The sequence below is a fragment of the Pangasianodon hypophthalmus genome, chromosome 7, assembly GCF_027358585.1.
Source record: "Pangasianodon hypophthalmus isolate fPanHyp1 chromosome 7, fPanHyp1.pri, whole genome shotgun sequence".
NCBI lineage: Eukaryota > Metazoa > Chordata > Actinopteri > Siluriformes > Pangasiidae > Pangasianodon > Pangasianodon hypophthalmus.
In genome coordinates this window covers 15663975-15684212 of record NC_069716.1, presented here as the reverse complement: position 1 = coordinate 15684212, position 20238 = coordinate 15663975, and the positions used below count along the sequence as shown (strand labels likewise).

The 20238-nt window shown below is 38.0% G+C and overlaps 2 protein-coding genes across 3 annotated transcripts; one reads left to right on the top strand and one right to left on the bottom strand.

Annotated features, from left to right (window-relative positions):
- Positions 1-135: 135 nt before the first annotated feature.
- Positions 136-6677, bottom strand: lamp2 (lysosomal-associated membrane protein 2). 2 transcript variants are annotated; one of them, XM_034306178.2, is made up of 6 exons: positions 6518-6677; positions 4550-5127; positions 4282-4413; positions 4021-4075; positions 3761-3931; positions 136-1583 (listed from the first exon to the last, which is right to left on the bottom strand). In XM_034306178.2, the coding sequence occupies exons 1-6, from the start codon at positions 6558-6560 to the stop codon at positions 1435-1437; spliced, it is 1128 nt and encodes a 375-aa protein (XP_034162069.2). In that variant the 5' UTR covers positions 6561-6677; the 3' UTR covers positions 136-1434. The 2 variants fall into 2 exon arrangements, with proteins under 2 accessions (XP_034162069.2, XP_034162070.2); XM_034306179.2 differs by lacking the exon at positions 136-1583 and adding an exon at positions 1776-3553.
- Positions 6678-8706: 2029 nt separating this feature from the next.
- cul4b (cullin 4B) lies at positions 8707-20070 on the top strand. The gene is made up of 20 exons (XM_026918472.3): positions 8707-9565; positions 10198-10313; positions 10546-10649; positions 10826-10895; positions 11582-11655; positions 11754-11916; positions 14274-14363; positions 15075-15157; positions 15249-15316; positions 15446-15564; positions 15673-15865; positions 15987-16091; positions 16186-16296; positions 16442-16527; positions 16614-16721; positions 16805-16918; positions 17121-17226; positions 18197-18369; positions 18456-18608; positions 18803-20070. Exons 1-20 carry the CDS (start codon positions 9124-9126, stop codon positions 18896-18898), a joined length of 2574 nt encoding a protein of 857 aa, XP_026774273.1. The 5' UTR covers positions 8707-9123; the 3' UTR covers positions 18899-20070.
- Positions 20071-20238: the final 168 nt, after the last annotated feature.

The following is a 20238-nucleotide window of genomic DNA, read 5'->3' as shown; positions in this document are numbered from 1 at the left end:
CTACAACACAATCATTCTAGGTCAATTTACAGGAGCTGTAACTGTAAAAAAAAAAAAAATCATGATACTGGTTGTGATCATCTCCTTAATTTGGATTAACAGTGTTTATGATGCAAAACACACCATAGACCAAGATACCAAAATCAGGCATTTTATTGAAACTTTAACAGTGAAGCTAGAGAACAACAAAGTGAAAAAGGCACACAATATTTAAGGGGTGACTGCTCTCCAGTGTTGTTCTTGTTGGTATTTAAATTCATAAAATCACAAATTTGACAGTCTGCATCAACAGAATGGAGCAAATAATAGGCCCACTGTCAGATGGAGCAAGTATTTTGACTTTGTATAAAGCCTATACTGGTCAAATAAAGTCAGCCAGTGCTTCTGACTGTTCCAAGAGGGAAGCCAGTGGGTTGAGAAATAAGTTACAAATACTCACTGCAAATATTAGTGTCCCTTTTTCATACAATGTGCCAAGTGCAAGAAGTGCCAGATTATTATTATTATTATTATTTTAAATATATAATTCATTTCAACAACCAAGTGATCCATGTCCAAGTTGTACAGGAATTAAATTGCCCAGTTACATTGAAGGGATGAGCAAAAAAAAAAAAAAAATTAAGCACATGGATACAGCACAGAATAATCATTTGGATCTTTGACGTGAGAATAAAAATAGATAACCTTTTAAGGGAGCCATCATTTTTTCCATGCATTTTAAAAATTCAGTGCAAGGCCAGGGATTAATTTGACTGTGCAACTCAGCAATGCTGTAGCAGCTTGGCACGCTGCCTCTTCTGAATGGGAAGAACCGTCAGCAAAACATAAGTAATTTAACACAGGCAGCAAACAAACAAGTGAGGACTTCACAGAAGCAGTAAGTAATTGAGTAGATAAGAGGAGAAGTAAGAGGACTAAAATTAGAGATAGGACAGAGTGGAGAAAGAACACGTAGCAGAGCATGGGATGAGCTCAAGATTATAAGCAAGTGCTGAACACAGTGGTTTTGGGGAAGGAGTTATACAGACTGGTAGCCAGTGCGGCTCTTCCGCTGACCAATCAGGTAAGAGATGAGCACAAGGATGATTAGGAAGCCAAGAGCCACGCCGACAGCAATCGGCACAACAAAGCTTAAATCAGTATCCAGAAAGCACTCCTCCACTGCCGAGGAAAGAAGAGATAAAAGGTTAGGGTATTACAGAAAAAAAGATGCACAAAAAAACAAACAAACAAAAAAATCTCAGTAGCAGAGAGCTGGCTTAAGGAAGGAAAATTAAGAGCTCTTCTGTACGCACTTAAATGCCATACATTAGAATGAGGTTTTCACATTATAGGTGGGACGAACAGAGCTAAGAGAATTTTGAAATCCACAATCATGTCCAACATGCATCAAAATGTAGTATACTGCTAGCAGTTAAATCAAAGGAGCATTATTTATCTGAATTGCTCATAGGAAGTGACTCTGCTTCTCTGCCGTCCAATAAAATAGGCCACCAAGACAAGAAGGACAAGAACAATGAGGGCGACTCCGACTGCAATAGGCACGATGAAATTTCCTGCCTCATCAGCCTTGCAATCCTCAGCTGAGAAAGAGAGCATGCATGTGTGAAAAAAAATTGATGAATAACAGAGACCACAAGAACTTATTTACAAAAGGGTTAATCTATACTTACACACTGACATCAGCATTTAGACTGCAACATGTTTTTAACAAACATACAGATGCATAACATGCTATGAAGTCACTTAAAAATAAAAAAGACCAGCCATTTCACTGACAGAGTGCCAGAATTTATTAAATATTTTACGCCATGAGTCAGAATTCCCTTTTCATTAAGTTACATTGCATAAAATAAGCAAGCTGGAAATTTGACATCCATCCATCTTTATTGAATTCAACTGCACCGTCATTAAGCAAGGCATGAATCTGACTGTGACCGATCTCCAACAAGTCCAAACTGATCAGACAGCAACATGTGAATTAGTTTAGCATAAAACAGCAGTTTACAGGTCAGAGGTGGGGAAAGAACATACAAAAACAAAATGATTCTCAGCAACACAGAATCTAATGCAGATCAAAACAGACAGAATGAGCAACATGAAGGCAATCAGGTTTTAAAAAGCTGTGCTACATTGGATATAGACAAGACATGAACATACATAAGCATTCAAAATGACACCCATTCACCTTTGCTTATGTTGTTGTCATGTACGACAAAGCTCCATAGCATGCCGTTTTTCAAAGTGATGCTTTACAATGTTCCAACCCAAAGTTCTAGTTGTACATAAAGTGATGGTTTTTATTCGAGTCCTGAACTATGTATTTCTACAGTCCAAATATCTACACAGATGTTGATCTCATGCACATCTTGTTGGTAGTTATTCCCAAAAGTCTGAAAATTACTTTGAACACTCTTCACCAAAAACCCCTCTACTGTATAAAAGTCGCATGTGTAGACGCAGCCAGTCAACAAACGAGTGCATGCAATTATAGTTTTAAATAATTTCCTTTCAGTAAATCCAATGGAAAAAGACTGCACTTCAGGTTTCAACTAAGCAGCTATTCAGCAAACAGTCAAATATTGGAACTACTACAGAGCTTTAGGTTGGAAAAAAAAGTCAAGCAACACAATATTAAGAATTGATCCTGCAGCCAAGGCAGTTCAGATGTGCAACAGGCAGCATGTATTCCTCTCCACTCAGTTTGATTCTTTTATGTACAGAGAGCAACTGACAAAGGCTTGTTTCTAAGCAATGTCATCCCTTTTTTTAAACCCTTACTCTAAAACTGATAGGAGAGCAATTTCTTTGAAAAGGTAATGACAGTGAAATTGAACTGTGCAATTTAATCTCCCACTGCACCAATCACACAATCAAACGACAAACTTCTCCCAATCCACCCAAAACTAAATTTAGATCTCAAGAGCTTTCTGGTGTGGGCAATAAGAAACAAAGCATAATTAAAGTTAGCCACCGCAGCAGAAGCAAGTGCAAGGTCTAATATAAAGCTAGGAAAATATCAGTATATTGACCAATCTCCCTACACAAATAGGGCAAAGTGTCAATAGTCATAGGACTTAAGAGATCGAGTTGCAGAAAGTGGAAAAGTACAAACAACCTTTCACTTGCTTCTACATACTAAGGAAATGGAAAGATGGGGATACACAAGAAAACAGGGGAATAACTAATACACACAGCATCACCAGGGCCCATGATTCTGGAACAGATGCAGAGATCACACTTCAGATTTGAGTGCACAGAATCCAAGGAGCTGCCAAATTAGTCATTACCTTAAACAATGGAAAATTGACAATGAGGCACTAGCCAATTGAAAAGGGTAACAGTTGCAGTGGCCCAGGATCACGTTAGAGAACCTGAATTAATGGAGTATAATTTGTGATTCAGGGATGTCATTACAGGGTCTGATATCCAACATAGGTCTTTCGTCGACCAATCACGTATGCAATCACTACAATGAGAATCAAGACAGCCAGAGCTGCACCAACAATGATTGGGATTAAGAGGCTGGTGTCATCCACTGAGCATTCATGGGCTGCAGGCAGAGAAAAGATGAACACAATGAGGCTGAAATTTCACATTACCATAGATTGACAAACATTGTATCACAAACCAACAAGCATGGTAAACTTGATTAAAATGGGATATCTCTGCACAGATACATGATTTGGAGTGTTTTTTTTTTTTTTTTTTTTTTTTTTTTAAGAGATTTAAATAAGTTGTAAAAGTGGCCAAATCTTACCTGTGCTGAATTTGTCATTTGTGACTCCAAATGGCTGAACATGGAGCTCAAACGTATTCAAAATAAGGGCATCTGTGATGTTGAAGCTCTGCTCCTTTCTGCACATGTATGAGCTCCCCAGTGATGCCTCCCACAGAGATAAGTTAGTACTGGCAGCAGTGAAGCTGGTGCCTGTGACAAAAGGCAGATTTACAAGATAATCATTGACAGAGCAACTGGAGGAAAATATACCAATAATTGCATATTGAAAAATTACTTACCACTTCCAGCTACCACAGTCAAATTCAAAGCACTCAAGAAGAATTTGCTCGTTTGCTGTAAGAGGTCATAAATATCAGTAAGATTTGGGTGGATCAATGGGACACCAATGTTCTTCAAAGTGTCAGGAATGGTAAACAAGCTTCATTAAGCCCAAAGGGATAGTAATGTGAATGTACAACATCTGGAGCACTACTTAGGGTTTACAAAATTCAGTAGCCAAATGTACACTGATCCAGATGTATATAAACAAATATACTTACATTGGAAAAGGTAAAGTGGACACTAATTTTGTCTGATGTCAGCATAAGTGCAGAGTCACTGCCATTGTTTCCACAAGTTCCATTGGTTACAGTCACATTTGGGTCAAGATTTATTGTCTGAAAGCTGTCTCCCTGAGGGAAGACAATACACATGGTAACATTTATAGACATTTACAAACAAAAGCAACATTCATAAAAAAAAAATAATGACAACCTCTATACTATACTAGCTTGTGACAGCTCATAACTGTGCCCTATATACACATACCATTCTGAAGCTAAACTGCAAACCCATCCTTGCCATCAGACATGCAGAGGAGTTCCACTCAGCCCGGACAACATAATCTCCAACCTCAGGCAGTGGTGGAGTTGTAGGAGCAGGAGTGGAGGCGGTTGTAAAGTTGGTGGGCAGAGTGGTTGGAGGAGCCGTTGTAGAGTTGGCGGGCTGAGTAGTTGGAGGAGCCGTAGTAGAGTTGGCGGGCTGAGTAGTTGGAGGAGCCGTAGTAGAGTTGGCGGGCTGAGTAGTTGGAGGAGCCGTAGTAGAGTTGGTGGGCTGAGTAGTTGGAGGAGCCGTTGTAGAGTTGGTGGGCTGAGTAGTTGGAGGAGCCGTAGTAGAGTTGGTGGGCTGAGTAGTTGGAGGAGCCGTAGTAGAGTTGGTGGGCTGAGTAGTTGGAAGAGTGGTTGGTGCAACAGTTGTGGTATTAACAACCTCTGTTACAGCATTGGCAGGGCCTTCTGTGGTAGGTGGGACTGTAGGTGCATGGGTTTCTTCCCAATTTGGCTGATCGGTGGGAAATATGAAGCTCTTGGAAGGTGTTGACAGGAGCACATCAGCCTGCCCAAGAACTACAAAAGAGAAGAGACATTTAGTTATTGAACTCACATATCAGCCATATATACACACAATACCCAACTTTGATCAGCTATGGCATGCTTGTACTTGATTCACTCATATGACCCATTTTATCAAGCTGAAGAACCTTGTTCTGCCCCAAACAAAAAGGCAGAACCACCAACCCAACCAACATGCGCAGAAGCTCATGTATTATTAAAACCAGCTTGTGAATAAGGGCCATTGATTTCTGAAGATCAGAGAGTTATTAACTCCCCAGGCAACCTACCTGGCATCGATACTCGGACAACCTTAAAGACCTTGATTATTAGGATCAGGTGCTTTAGATTAAGACAGGAATTATGATCGGCAGTAATAATGATCTCATGATTTGGGTCCTCTAAACTAGGCCATGAGCTCAGAGAAACCCCAAATACCCCTTGGTGCAGAACAAAAAGTCCATGGGGTGGGGTCAGACCTAAACCAGGAAGTCTTACCTTGGCATCGCTGGTAGAGCGCGTTTCAGGCTGGATGAGGTTGTTTAATGTGTTTCATGTTGCACAGCATTGTGTGGATTAGGGTTAGATGATAGGTTCAGGCTTATAGGATGAGTTGGATCAGATCTAGCACCACCCCCTGGACTTTTGGTTCTGTAGCAAGGACCATCTCAGCATTTTATAGGCAGTAAAGTGGACACCACGAAGACCACGTGATTTGAGTTTAGACTGACACGAAAACCAGCTCAGAATATAATCATTAGCTTGAGGCATTTTACAGAGGTGTCTCGTATGACAAGCGCTCCTGGTCACAAGGTGTCGAATAAAGACTGGCAGGGAAAAGGTGCAGCAGTCACATGTCCATTTAACGATAACACTTTAACGAGATGGCATTCAGCTCAAATTACCACAAAGCACTTCATTCGACCCAATAAAACAGTGAGACATTAAACCCAAAGTTAAAGCCTAAAGTTACTGATTCATTACTATAATCATACTGTTTAGTAAAATTGAACAGTAAATTCATTAACTCTTTAGCAAATATTTATTATTATTATTATTATTATTATTATTATTACAGCTGTTGAGACTACAGACAGCTAGGTAGTAGAAACCGTTACTTAACTAGCGAGTCATCAAAATGCGTCAGACTTCAGCTAGCAAATATAACCGCACTCTGCAAGTAAACAATGTGGCAAAACTTGTAAAATAACACTCTTTAACTAAATATTTCAATTATATTCAGAGATTAAAGACACAGCCTACGCGAACTAACTGCAAGTTACCTACTTTGCCAAGACACTGGGAAGCTGTTCCGCTAGCCAGTGTTAGCATCCGGGCCTCAAATTTCGGTGAATAAAAAAGTTGCTAGAATGGCGCACTCAAATTAAGAGGTATGTATACTTACCACACAAAGGAAGCAAAACGAACAGGCAAACACAGCGAAACATATCCACGGTTACTTCGCTACACAGCTCCCAGAAAACCGAGACTCCGACGTGTGTGAAATAAAAAGAGTTGCACCTGAGTGAGCGGCTGAAGCTGGCGGTATAAAAGGCTGAAAAGCAGCCCAGCTGATAGGAAGTCACATGACACGCGGGCTGCACCGCAGTGTTGCCATGTTTCACAACAAATCCCCCACAGGAGGGATTTTTGAAGTTGACGTGTCAGGTTTAGCTATAGAAATCTATCTATCTATCTATCTATCTATCTGTCTGTCTGTCTGTACCTCAACAAGTATAATAGGAGAGACGAATGTGTCAATTCAATTCAACTCTACTGGCATATGTTTTCAGAATACACAGTATACAAAACAGTTATGCTACAGCTATCATATGACATTAGGTAGGGAGGCAACATACAAGACAACAACGTAAGGAGACAATTTCACATACATGGGGAAAATGCAAGTGTGAGATTGCACATAAATATGAACAATACAAAATTATGCAATATGATATTGAACATACAGTGTAGTGCAAGTAGTGTTACAATGGTACAAGGATGAATGTAAACACTGGAAAAAGATGCAAATAATAGGCTATGTTGAACAGTAAGATATCCATCCATCCATACTCTGTACAGCTTATCCTACACAGGGTCACGGGGAGCCTATCCCAGAGGACTCGGGGCAAAAGCGGGGGACAGCCTGGACAGGGGGTGCCAAACCATCACAGGGCACACACTCACACACACACAACCATTCACTCACTACAGACAATTTAGAGATGCCAGTCAACCTACTACATGTCTTTGGACTAGAGGAGGAAACCAGAGTACCCGGAGGAAACCCCCGAAGCATGATGGAGAACATGCAAACTCCACGCACACAGAGCAGAGGCAGGAATCAAACCCCCAACCCCAGAGGTGCTGGGGGTTCAGTGTAGAAGTTCAGTGTAGTGAGTTATGAAAGGTAAGCATCAGTTAATGCCTGCTGTTATTGTTACTGCCTGAGGAAAGAAGCTGTCTCTGAGCTGAGAGGTGCAGTGTGCAGTGATGCTTCAGACATGTTTGTTGGAGGGGATGGGGGAAAAAAATGAGCTGTGTGAGAGTCCATGATTCTACACTGGGCTTTCATACTGCTTCTGCATGTGTTTTCATATATATATATATATATATATATATATATATATATATATATAGATATAGATATAGATATATAGATAGATATATAGATAGATAGATAGATAGATATATAAATAGATAAAAAGAAATATATGAATCTAGAATACAGTCGTGCAATGTTGCAATGCCAAAACATTTTTTTTTCATGTTAAGTTTGTATAACATGATCAGCAAGGTTTGAATAGCTTAGTAAAGTGTAAAAACCTAAATGACACTAGTGACCACAACTCAGTGTTACAGGTCTGTACCATTTGGTGAAGTCACAGATGGTTATGATCATAATTTCACATTGGTTAGCCTAAAGCAACTAAAACACTCAATCCAGTCTATAAAATACAAAATATTACACTGGTATATTTTACTAGATAATCCAATTAAGCCAATTAATTGATTCATTTTCTAATTTAGCTCAGATAGCGATACGAAAAAAAAAAAGAAAAAAATTGTTTCTTATTTTTTTGAGCACTACAGAAAAGTGGTCTAAACTGCTTAAAGAATAATATTTAAGAAAGAATGATGTGACATTTAGCTTTAGACCAATCAATTAAAAAAAAAAAAATTCATTTTGTGTAAAAGGCGCACATCAGTGAGATATTCTCCTTCCTCTGCATATGTACTTCCAAAGTATGTGTGTGTGTGTGTGTGTGTGTGTGAGAGAGAGAGAGAGAGAGACTCTTGATAGCATTTTGTCATAACACAGACTAGTAAAAGCCTGTGAAAGGTGCTGTGAGTAAACAGACGAAACTCCTGTTTTGATATTTACTTGTCCTTTAATTAATTCGCCACTTTTGATGACGCTTAGCTGTTGTTGTTGTTGTGCCTGTGCGTGCAGTTGAAGCAGGTCCGCTGCGCCCCCTGGCGGCAGGCCCATGTCAGGGAAAACCCACGCGCACAGAGCAGCGGCTGAGCTAACCGACGGAGCTAACAGGCTAACCACAACAGCATAGGAAGTACTTCCGGTAGGTCAACGTATCGGCCTGTAAAGTTTATCATAACTATTTATCCTCGGAATTACATTAAAGATTATACAGTAATATAGTTATGAAACTAAATATAAATACTAATAAAACTAATAGAGCGTACAGCTGTCGTGGTTTGTGGACGGAGACTTATTAACAATCTCACGCGCGTGTGTCCAAGAGGAAGCAATAATCAACCATCTTTCCTCTGCCAGCAATAACAAGAAAAGAGAGGCTCTAAGTAGGGCTACAGTTCTCAATTTATTGTCTGTTTAATACTAAACAGAGGCTGGACGTTGGGTTTCGGGGTTTTTTTTTTGTTGCCGCACACTAAGGGCCAGAGGAATATAGAAACCCCTCCACCGGCACATCCAGGAGCGTAGCGTTTAGCAGATCACCTACTTGATTTTTTTTGGTATTTCTTTTTTTCATGTTTCCAACAGGTTTACCTTCCCCTAATCCCCCAGCGCCAAGCCAAGAGGCCAGAGCGGCAGCTTCGGATGTGAACAGCGACAGCAGTCTCACGCCTTGCAGGAAGAGGAAGATTCACAGCTCCGACAGGGAGGACACTGATTCCGTCTCTGCGTCTCCCAAATCCCCTAAAGCCGCGTGCAATTCCTCTGCGTCCTGCTCTTCCTCCTCTTCCTCCTCCTCGCAGCACATCCAGAAGAAGTTGCGGTTCGAGGAGCGCTCGGAGTGCACAGGGCTGGATGTGAAGATGGCAGAGGAGTCTCCCACAGCATCGTGCTCCAAGGCGAAAAGCGCGTTTTTCTCCGGTCACGCTAACGGACTCACCAAATCCGCCGGATCTGCGACATTCACCAACAGCAAACCCGGAGCTGCTAAGAAACTTGTGATCAAAAACTTTAAGGGTAAAACAGCCCAAACCACTGGCCTCTACATCAATGTCTGTTTTTCCCTTTACGCTTTGAAAAATGTACATTTACTTATTCACACTTAGGATACTAGACCTTAACATGAATGGACAGTTTGTTGTCACATAAGAACAGAACAGTTTATCATCTAAAGCGTGAACACTGGGTCTCAAGCTGTGTCCATCTACAAACATTTAAACTGGATGGTTTCTAATACTCCATCTAGGCTATTGTATACCAGATAAATTCTCCTAGTACCTCAGTTATGAGTATTAGGGCCTCTAAGAGCCAAACGTGCTGTAATATGAATTATTGAGATGACAACGAAACAGTATCTCTTCATTAGAAATCCACATTGCAGCTTAATTATAAAAATCACTCCCATACCCAGGACTGGATTTCTTATATCATTGTTATACACACTATTAAATATATTAGATACGGAGTGCGGTAACGATTTCGGCTTCTCGTAATCCTTAAAGGGTTAACAAACTTTGAGCTACACAGATTCCTGTATAAATAACTTTTCCTGAGTCCAGAACATATTATTATTTAGTAATACTTTAATGCCATGTGTCACTGTTTTATAATATATATTGTATTCTATTCTATATTCTATATTTTGACAGAAAAGCCAAAATTGCCAGAAAACTACACACGTGAGACATGGCAGAAGTTGAAGGAAGCAGTGGAGGCCATACAGAATAGCACGTCAATAAAGTACAATCTGGAGGAGCTCTATCAGGTGGGAAAAGAAGAGCTCAGTATTGTAGACGTTATTACCTGTGTACGTATAGTTACTGTTACAACACCGCCTGGTAGTGATATCCTTGTTCAGTCGGGCTACTGGATTTCCTCCTCTGGCATGACTGTTTCTGCAAAGTTTGTGCATATTTGTTTGTGCATACCAATAACACTATGCAGTATGGTTTCTATATACACACGTGTTACTAAATCCATATTCTTCTTATTTTCAGGCTGTCGAGAATTTGTGCTCTCATAAGATATCTGCCAAGCTGTATAAGCAGCTAAGAGTGGTATGCGAAGACCACATCAAGGCACAGATCGATGAGTTTCGAGAATATCCTTTTCAGCATGTTGATCTTGCGCCTTTTGTTTGTGTTAAAAGCCTCGTGTTTGCACATCAATGTGAAGTCTGTGACACACAAGCTCTGATATGAAACCAGAGTTAGGGAAATTGTGACTGACCTGACATGATGATGATGACATGATTTTTTTTCTTAACCCTGTTGTTACGGACTCTCTGGACAGTGTGCTTTTCTTGAAGAAAATAGACAAATGTTGGCAAGACCACTGCAGACAGATGGTAGGAGAATTACCTTGAAACTAAACCACTGAGTTTAATGATTCTTCTGTAAATATTTTAAATATTTTAAATATAATATTGCTGTTCTCCATCATATGAGAAACATGTTTGACATGGCAGCACTGTTTGGGTTTCTGTACTGATTAACCACGACTCTGTGATGCCCCTTGGAAAGAATATTTTTATTATATTGGCTTTTATGGGAAATGTATGACATTGGTGTATAACGGTAGCTTTCATTATTTAGTCAGACTAAATTTAGTCACTATATTTATTTTTTAGACATTTAATAATACATTATTAAATAATACATGTAATACATTTTTATATTACTGTAAACCTAGTTAAAAAGAGAACAACATGATGTTTCTAGATGGTCAAATATATAAAGCAGGGATTTTGTTGCTTTACTTGCAATGGTTTTATCCTGATCTTTCTCTCTAGCTGTATGTTATTGTAGGACATTAGCATGTGTTGTTTCATCATAGTGATATTAAATTCCCTATTTTTCTTCAGCATTTGTATGTAGAATGTTGTTCTGAGTTACAGTTGTTCTTTTTTGTGTACTATTAGAAATTTGGGATTTTTTTTTTTCCTTGCATGTATTTCAGACATGTTTTATATTGCATTTTAACATTTAAACTAAGTAACTCTTTCTCTTCTTCTCTTTTATTTTGTTTTACTAGATCATGATTAGGAGTATATTTTTGTTTTTGGACCGCACATATGTTTTACAAAATTCAATGCTGCCATCAATTTGGTATGTATCCTTATTTGCTGGAAGTTTAAATAATCACTACAGATGTTCTTTTTTTGTGTGTGTGTGATGAGTAAAAGTTCACATTTTTATATTTTCAGGGACATGGGACTGGAGTTGTTTCGTTTCTACATCATCAGTGATTGGAAAGTACAGAGCAAAACAATTGATGGGATCCTGCTCCTCATAGAGAGAGAACGCAACGGGGAGGCTATAGACCGCTCTCTCCTGAGGAGTCTGCTGAGCATGCTCTCTGACCTACAGGTACTACTAAACCACATTCCATATGTCTTAGATAAGGAATAAAACATGACAGGGTGTACTGTTGTAGGCAGACAATCAACGACAGGATAATGTCAAGCAGAATTGATTCTTTTCCTATAACAACATATCCTGAAGTGCTTTATTCCTCTAATACCACAGCAGTTTGCAATTTGTTTAGTTTGTGCCTACATTTTATATTCATTAAAGAATGAAATTTCATACGTTTGGTCTGTTTACTGTTACTTTTAATGCTGTGGAATGTCCAAGGAACAAGTTAGTTTTGGTTATCACTTACATTATAGCAGCTATAAACAGGCGTTCTCTCACCAGCCTCTCTTTTTGATGCAGCGAGGAACTGCAAAGCCCTCCATCCTGAAAGCTTTCCAGTGTCAGAAAACTTAAAGTTACAGCTTTATCTTTAACTGGTACAAAATGCTGAGACTGGAGACTCCTTGTCTCCTTGAAAATGCTAAATACATGTGTCCTCACAAAAACCTTCACCATATCAACATTTAAACATGTAAAATCAGATTATGTGGTGCATCTGCCATACAAATCTCTGTGTAAGTTGTTACTATAGAAACTGTAACGTAATAGAACAAGCGCATTAATATAAACATGTGATTTGCCTTGCAGCCGGCTCTACTATCAGAGCCATGCTGTTATATAAAATTAATGACTTTAAGAGAGAGACTTCAACAGTGCTGTGGTATAAGCTATCAGTTTATATCAGTTGTCCTGGCTGCTGCATTATGGGCCTGTGCTGTGGACTAACGCGCACTCTTAGTACTGTTGAAACTTTTGAAATCTTTTAAGTCATGGACACAACTAAATTCAATTTTTGAGAAATGTGTAGGGCTTATTAAATATTATCGCCATTAATTTTTATATTTGTTTAGTTGTATACTAAACCAATAACAGAAACGTAAGAGCGCACAGACCTCCATTCCTATGGTAGAATGTAATACCATAGGGAAATCCCTGGGGGTGGTAGCAGGGCTGTGAGCAAAGCTGATTTCAGGCTCAACCCTGTTGAGTCAGTTTTAAAAAACACAAAAACTGACAGTTTTCACTTGCATCATACAGGCTACTTGCTTAGATAACAAGAAGCCAAATGGAGCCATCAGACTAAATATGGAAAAAAGGTTTGATGTTGTTTCGCCCCAAGTTTATGTCTATGTGATTTAGTACAGATTAGATAAAGAGGTAGAGCGAAAGATCTATTTAAATCCACAGATTTCACATTTCCTGTGTTGTTATTTAAAATAAATTTCTTAACAAATGCGTTATTTTCATTTAAATTGATTGCTATTGAAACTCTAATGAATAATTATTAGAGATCAGCACAAGCCATATTTAAACTGATCAATCGATTTTTATTTATTTATTTATTTTTTTGATTAATTCACACAAAATAATTTCATGTTGAAATTTTTCTTTTCTGCAGCCGTAGAAATGTTGCTGCGTATATTATGATCTGTGAACCATTTTTCATATTATGGTCTATGTATATATTATCATCTATGAACCATCAAGAGCAATAAAGTATATCTATCTATCTATCTATCTAAGACCATTGTACCTGCAACTGTCTACTTCTCATCATTGACAGTTGCAGTTACAATGGTCTTAGATAGATAGATAGATAGATAGATATACTTTATTGATCCCATGAGGGAAATTCTTGTGTTACAGCAGCTGTTAAATTAAATTTAACAAAATAAAATTAGTAGTGCAGATATGGAACACAGTTGGTCAAATCTACAGTTGTGTTCCATACCTGCACTACTACATTTAATTTAACTTATTGTATTTTATATTTTATATTTTGTATGTGTACATGCTACTGACCATGCTGCTGTAACACAAGAATTTCCCTCATGGGATATTGTAAAGTATATCTATCTATCTATCTATCTATTTATCTATCTATCTATCTAAGACCATTGTAACTGCAACTGTCTACTTCTCATTATTATTTCTAATATATTATCTATAATATTAACATTATATATAACTGTATACCTGTTTTTGACCCTGTCTATATCCCAAACCTATTTCTATTACGATCCCTATTCCTATCCATGTCTCAGCTAACCCAATCCCTGACCTTATATCATTCTATCTTTCTTTATGTCTGTTTATCTCTATTCATATCCTAATCTTTATCATTACCAGTATTGTCATCTTTAATTCAAACCTCATCCCGAATGCTTTCTTAATTAAATTAATCCTTATGATCCTTCAGGTCATCACATGGCTCATACAATTCATTTTATTGTAATTTGTGGCTGTTGTTCTGGAAATAATTTTTTTTTTTTTATGTTTTTTTTTTTTTTTTTTTTTTTTTTGGACAGATTTATCAAGATTCATTTGAACAACGCTTTCTGGAGGAGACAAATCGGCTGTATGCTGCAGAAGGTCAGAGGCTGATGCAAGAAAGAGAGGTGATGTATCTGTTTACAGTGTCTGCTTTTGGAGGATTAGTTTGTATATTGGCACAAATATTTGTCTTGTCTGTATTGTGCAGCTCAGAAAGCTCAGTATATACATGCTAAAGCTACGTGGTTATGGGACACACACTGGACCACATTTATCAACTTTTTAGTAAAGTTGTGTGTAAATGTTTGCGAAGTAAAATTTTCTGCCAGATTGGCAAAAGTTTTGGAAAGGCTAATTTTCTTCATACTCACGTGTGTATGTTGATCACCAGTAAAGTACAAAGGGTGTTCCTGACACAGCTGCATTTACTGACACCCACAAAACTCCATAAAAGTTCAAGAGCACAGACAGCTGGGAGCATGAAATGAAAATATTTACTAATATACAATATTAATTAATATAAATAATAATAATAAGCGAGTGCTAAATTGCTATGCACAGACAGAGCAGCCCTTCCTCCATTTATATGGCACCATTTCTTTTGTCATAATTGAATGATTACTTTTATTTGTCTTAATTTATGTTGGTTCGCTTTTTTTGTTTTTCATATTCTTTAATTCGTGCCAGTAAAATTTTCTTGATGGCATTGTTAATCCCTGTCCTAGTGAGGGCATCTGCTAAATGCTGCACATGTAATAAAAATAAGCAATTTAAACTCAACAGTATATTCTATATAAAACTGGCAACTATAAGTAAAGGAAATTTTTCTCCTGAAGGTGCCTGAGTATCTCCATCATGTAAACAAACGCTTGGAGGAGGAAGCAGACAGGGTCATCACATACTTGGACCAGAGCACACAGTAATGCTTAAACTCATAATCAGCCTTCAGAAAACTGATTTTTATTATGGAGATTGGAAATGTGACTGACTTTCTGTGTGATCTGTCTTAGAAAACCCCTCATTGCCACTGTGGAGAAACAATTACTTGGTGAACATCTGACCGCAACACTTCAGAAAGGTACTAGCCTGGACGATAACTCATGAAAGAACTCATTTTTTCAGTTCGACATAAATATTTTTTTATTATTTTTTTTTGTAGAGAAACAGTTCAATTTTTTTTTGCCAAATGTTTGTCATGGTGTGCTAGGGTTGAATCATCTGCTGGATGAGAACCGTATCCAGGAATTGTCTTTGCTGTATCAGCTGTTCAGTCGAGTTCGAGGTGGGGTGCAGGTCCTTCTGCAGCACTGGATTGAGTATATCAAGGTAAACTGGATATCTATAAATCTTTATTGTGCTTTAATTAAAAACAAACTACTGAGTAAAAAAAAAAACTCCTTCTTGCTTGTGCTGATATTTTCTGTTATGCTACAGGCCTTTGGTAGCACAATAGTTATCAATCCTGAGAAAGACAAGACAATGGTGCAGGAGCTGCTGGACTTCAAGGATAAAGTGGATTCCATCATTGATATATGCTTCATGAAGAATGAAAAATTTGTAAATGCCATGAAGGAAGCTTTTGAGACCTTCATCAACAAGCGGCCGAACAAACCTGCAGAGCTCATAGGTGAGTACCGCTTGAAATCTCTTGTACGCTTGAGTTCATACTGCTTTACTGCAAGATTTAAACACATTAGATATTATATTAGAACATTCCTGTGTGAATATAACCATAATTTTCTTTTTAGCAAAATATGTGGATTCAAAACTGCGGGCAGGAAATAAGGAAGCCACAGATGAAGAACTCGAGAAGATGCTGGACAAGATTATGATCATATTCAGGTTTATTTATGGTGAGATCTTTGTTTTGTATGTCACCCTTTTCCCCCAAAAAAACTGACAAGGAACATGTTTCGTTATTACATCTGAGCTTTTTTTGTTTAATAGGCAAAGATGTGTTTGAGGCCTTCTACAAAAAAGACCTGGCAAAGAGGTTGCTGGTCGGAAAAAGTGCCTCCGTTGATGCTGAGAAGTCAATGCTCTCAAAACTGAAACATGGTAATTGCGGCACATGTCTGTAGATTGCTGTATGGCTATAATTCAATTAAGCAAATTGTTTAGTGACACAGGACCTTGTGTCACTGTTTCACTATGAATCATCTGAACAGAGTGATTACAGATTGCCTTTTTGTTGTTGATTTAGAATGTGGAGCAGCTTTTACCAGTAAATTGGAAGGAATGTTCAAGGACATGGAGCTCTCAAAAGATATCATGGTGCAATTCAAACAGGTAATAGTTTTTTAATTGTCCAGTCGACTGGTTGAGTGCTCATGTGGCATCTGAACATCTCTTTATCTTTTGATCTCTCACCTCAGTACATGCAATGCCAAAATATCCCAGGTAACATTGAGCTGACTGTGAACATTCTCACTATGGGTTATTGGCCAACGTATGTCCCCATGGAAGTTCATCTGCCTCCAGAGGTTTGTTTGGCAAATTAATAAAAATAATATTATAAATAATTACAATTAAGGTCATTTTTAGTGTTTTGTTTTTATTCTTCAAGATGGTGAGGCTACAAGAAATCTTTAAGACCTTTTATCTTGGGAAGCACAGCGGAAGAAAACTACAGTGGCAATCGACATTAGGACATTGTGTATTAAAAGCTGAATTCAAAGAGGTATGCCAGTTTTGAGGCACATATCGGGGGGGAGGGAGGGAAAGCCTTGCAGTGAATCCAAACCTCATGTAAATCATTCAGTGAGACATGCAATGCAACAGAAGCCTTTAGCTTGTAGATTGAAATTTATGATTAATAAACTGCATCCTCGGAACCAAAAGAAGCCCTGAGACAACTTAACCTTATTTCTGACTTTCTAAAGGGGAAGAAAGAGCTTCAAGTGTCACTGTTTCAGACATTAGTTCTGCTGATGTTTAATGAAGGAGAAGAATTTTCACTGGAAGAGATCAAACTGGCCACAGGAATAGGTATGTGTAATTATAGAATTCTTTTCAATATACCATCCTATTCTCACAGTGATTTTAAAATCACTGATTTTGTTTTCTCACTGGGAATGATGAAATCTAATGTGTGGTGATCTGGGAAAACCCAAAAATTGCAGCCAAAAATTGTGAAACATCACAAATATCTGCCATTAATAATCTGTGATAACTCAACTTTAAGAAAACATAAATACATTTCACCAAAACAGCATGGAATGTTTTAAATCGGGGCCTAGGCAGTCTGCCTGCAAGGATCACATTGGCTAAGGAGCCAGTTTAGGCAGACTGACTGTTTTTAACACGGTGTTTGTTAAAGATGTTTAAAACCTTTCTGGCTAAGTGTGAATTTCTCACATCGTGAATGTTACAATATGATGAAGTTTGAAGTTTTTGGATACTTACATGCCATAGCAAAATGAGGTCCATGGAGGACTAGTGGTTAGGCCACAGCGCTCTCACCGCTGCCGCCCGGGGTTGATTCCTGGCCAGGGAACGTGTAACAGTGCACTCTCAGTGCCGGTCCCGATAAAATTGGGGAGGGTTGCGTTGGGAAGGGCATCCAGCATAAAAACTGTGCCAAATGAAATATGACCCCTGTGGGAGCAGCCAAAAGAGAAACAACAACATGCCATAGCAAAATGGGTATAAGCCTATTGAGTTCACTTCCAACTGTCATGCTGCAGTTAGATTGGAACCCTTAAATGCATTTTCTTTCCTTTTCACTTTTCGTAACCGGACTTTAAAATGCTATAAATATGATTGAGTTATGTGCAAAAGAGAAACATATTTCAGTTCAAGAAGGCCTGTAGTTTTATACAATAAACAGTTTTATGTACACATATTATACAAAATACAAACCTGTGTTTCAGATTTGTTTAAATACATCTATTAGGAAAGTAATGCAAAATATTTCACTGAAAATAAGGCTAATTATTAGGATTTCAAATGTGTACAGAGGACAGTGAGCTGAGGCGGACTCTCCAGTCCCTGGCTTGTGGCAAGGCAAGAGTTCTCACCAAAACCCCCAAAAGCAAAGATGTGGAAGATGGAGACAAGTTTTCTTGCAATGACGATTTCAAGCACAAGCTCTTCAGGATTAAGATCAACCAGATCCAGATGAAAGAAACGGTACACACCTGATAGTGGCTCTTATTTCATCGAAAATAAGCTCTTGCCTTGGAGGTTACTAAACATTTTATTTTTGCGGCTTACAGGTGGAGGAGCAAGCTAGCACTACAGAACGAGTTTTCCAGGACCGGCAATACCAGATAGATGCCGCCATTGTCCGCATTATGAAGATGAGGAAGACTTTGAGCCATAACCTCCTAGTGTCTGAGGTTTACAACCAACTAAAATTCCCTGTAAAGGTGAATTCAAATGTTTGTTCAGTTTTAATCATGTGCTTTAAATTGATTAGATTGTCTTGATTTTTTTTTTTTACATGCAATAATAGTAAAGACAAAGCAAATACAAGGTGATGTACAAAGAAGCACAAAATTTATTAAGCAAAAGCCAACATATAAATGCAAATTCATGCCATGTGTTTGTCTTTACCTTGCAGCCTGCTGATTTAAAGAAGAGGATAGAGTCGCTCATTGATAGGGACTACATGGAAAGAGACAAGGAGAACTCCAATCAGTACAACTATGTGGCTTAGAGAGTGGCTTAAGGAAAGAGTGAAGAATAACAAGAAAGAGGAGGCTCTTCTCAGTAAACATGTGGAATAGAATCCTCCAGTTATCTTTACCCTCTTTAACCCAGTGACCGACAACTGAATGGAAATTGTTCTCTGGGGTATGTTCTCGGCTGGATTGCATGCCCATTAAAAGAAATATATTCTTCAGTGTCAGAGCTTCTCTCTTTGAATTGGACAATCCCAGATACATGATTCCCACCCTCACTTTTTTATTTACATAAAGAAAAAGTGTATTTATTTTTCAGAATTGGTTCCAAGTCCATTTTGTTTAGGACATCCTTTTCTGTTTATTTTTAAGTCACATTTCCTTTTAATTCACTGTGTATCCTGTGCAAAATGTTATTGCGTGTGGAGGAAAAATGGAAAAAAGATATTACTAATAAAATGAGACATTTGTTCAGTGCTGTAGCAACATGAGTGTATAACGTTAAAAATAGGATTTCACATTTTTAATGGGAAATCTATACAGAATGAAACAAAGCTTCACTAGTGGAGGCTCCAGAAGGTCACAGGTTATTTGAAAATGGACAAAAAGGCTTGAGACATTAAGTGGCAGAGGCCAAATTGGAAGTACTAAAATTGTGTGCCAAAATAGATAAAACCAAGCACTCATTATGTCATAGGACTAATTCATGCTGCTAAACTTGTCAAAACATCTAGTCCTTTCTACCCAGCTTTTTTTTTTTTTGTTTTTGTTTGTTTATTTTGTGTTTTTATATATATATATATATATATATATATATATATATATAGTGTCAGGCCACACCCACCTTGCAACCCAACTTAGGCATGGATTTATTACTGCAGATTTAATCGAGCCTTGGACAAAATTACAAAAATGTTAAAGATGGTTTATCCTGTTTTGTTGCAGTTGGAGGGTTCATGCAAATGAACAATATTTTCAGAAACTGAACAGTATAAAAGCACAGAAGTGTCATAATTACATTATCCTAGTAACTCCAAGATTTGTATATCATTGGCATATTACACTGAGAAGCTCCTGTATGGCATCACTGGATGAATCGAGTTGTATGATTATAGTGTTTCGATAAATCATAAGTGGACAATTATCCCTTGTCTGAATATGTCTTCTTGTTTTTATTGCTTCAGATTAAACAGCTGTGTTTCCATGATCATGTCCTTTTTCTATTCCACTACCGTTTTTTAATCATTAATTTTTTTGAGGAGTTTTATTTGACAAATTTGAGAAGGCAGATTTATAAAAGACCTATGAACAATGGTTTCATTAAGCGTATGTTATCAGTAAGAGTCTTGGGTGGGGGCATTATGGAAAGATATTC

Excerpts from the sequence above, each read along its gene's own strand:
- lamp2 (XM_034306178.2), bottom strand. The coding sequence starts at position 6,560 with ATGTTTCGCTGTGTTTGCCTGTTCGTTTTGCTTCCTTTGTGTG. Across the intron at positions 4,414-4,549 it reads TGCAGTTTAGCTTCAGAATG|GGAGACAGCTTTCAGACAAT; the intron begins GTATGTGTATAT and ends GTCTTCCCTCAG. Across the intron at positions 1,584-3,760 it reads AAATGACAAATTCAGCACAG|CTGAGGATTGCAAGGCTGAT; the intron begins GTAAGATTTGGC and ends TCTCTTTCTCAG.
- cul4b (XM_026918472.3), top strand. The coding sequence starts at position 9,124 with ATGTTTCCAACAGGTTTACCTTCCCCTAATCCCCCAGCGCCAAGCCAA. Across the intron at positions 16,528-16,613 it reads TCATGGTGCAATTCAAACAG|TACATGCAATGCCAAAATAT; the intron begins GTAATAGTTTTT and ends CTCTCACCTCAG. Across the intron at positions 18,609-18,802 it reads AACTAAAATTCCCTGTAAAG|CCTGCTGATTTAAAGAAGAG; the intron begins GTGAATTCAAAT and ends TTTACCTTGCAG.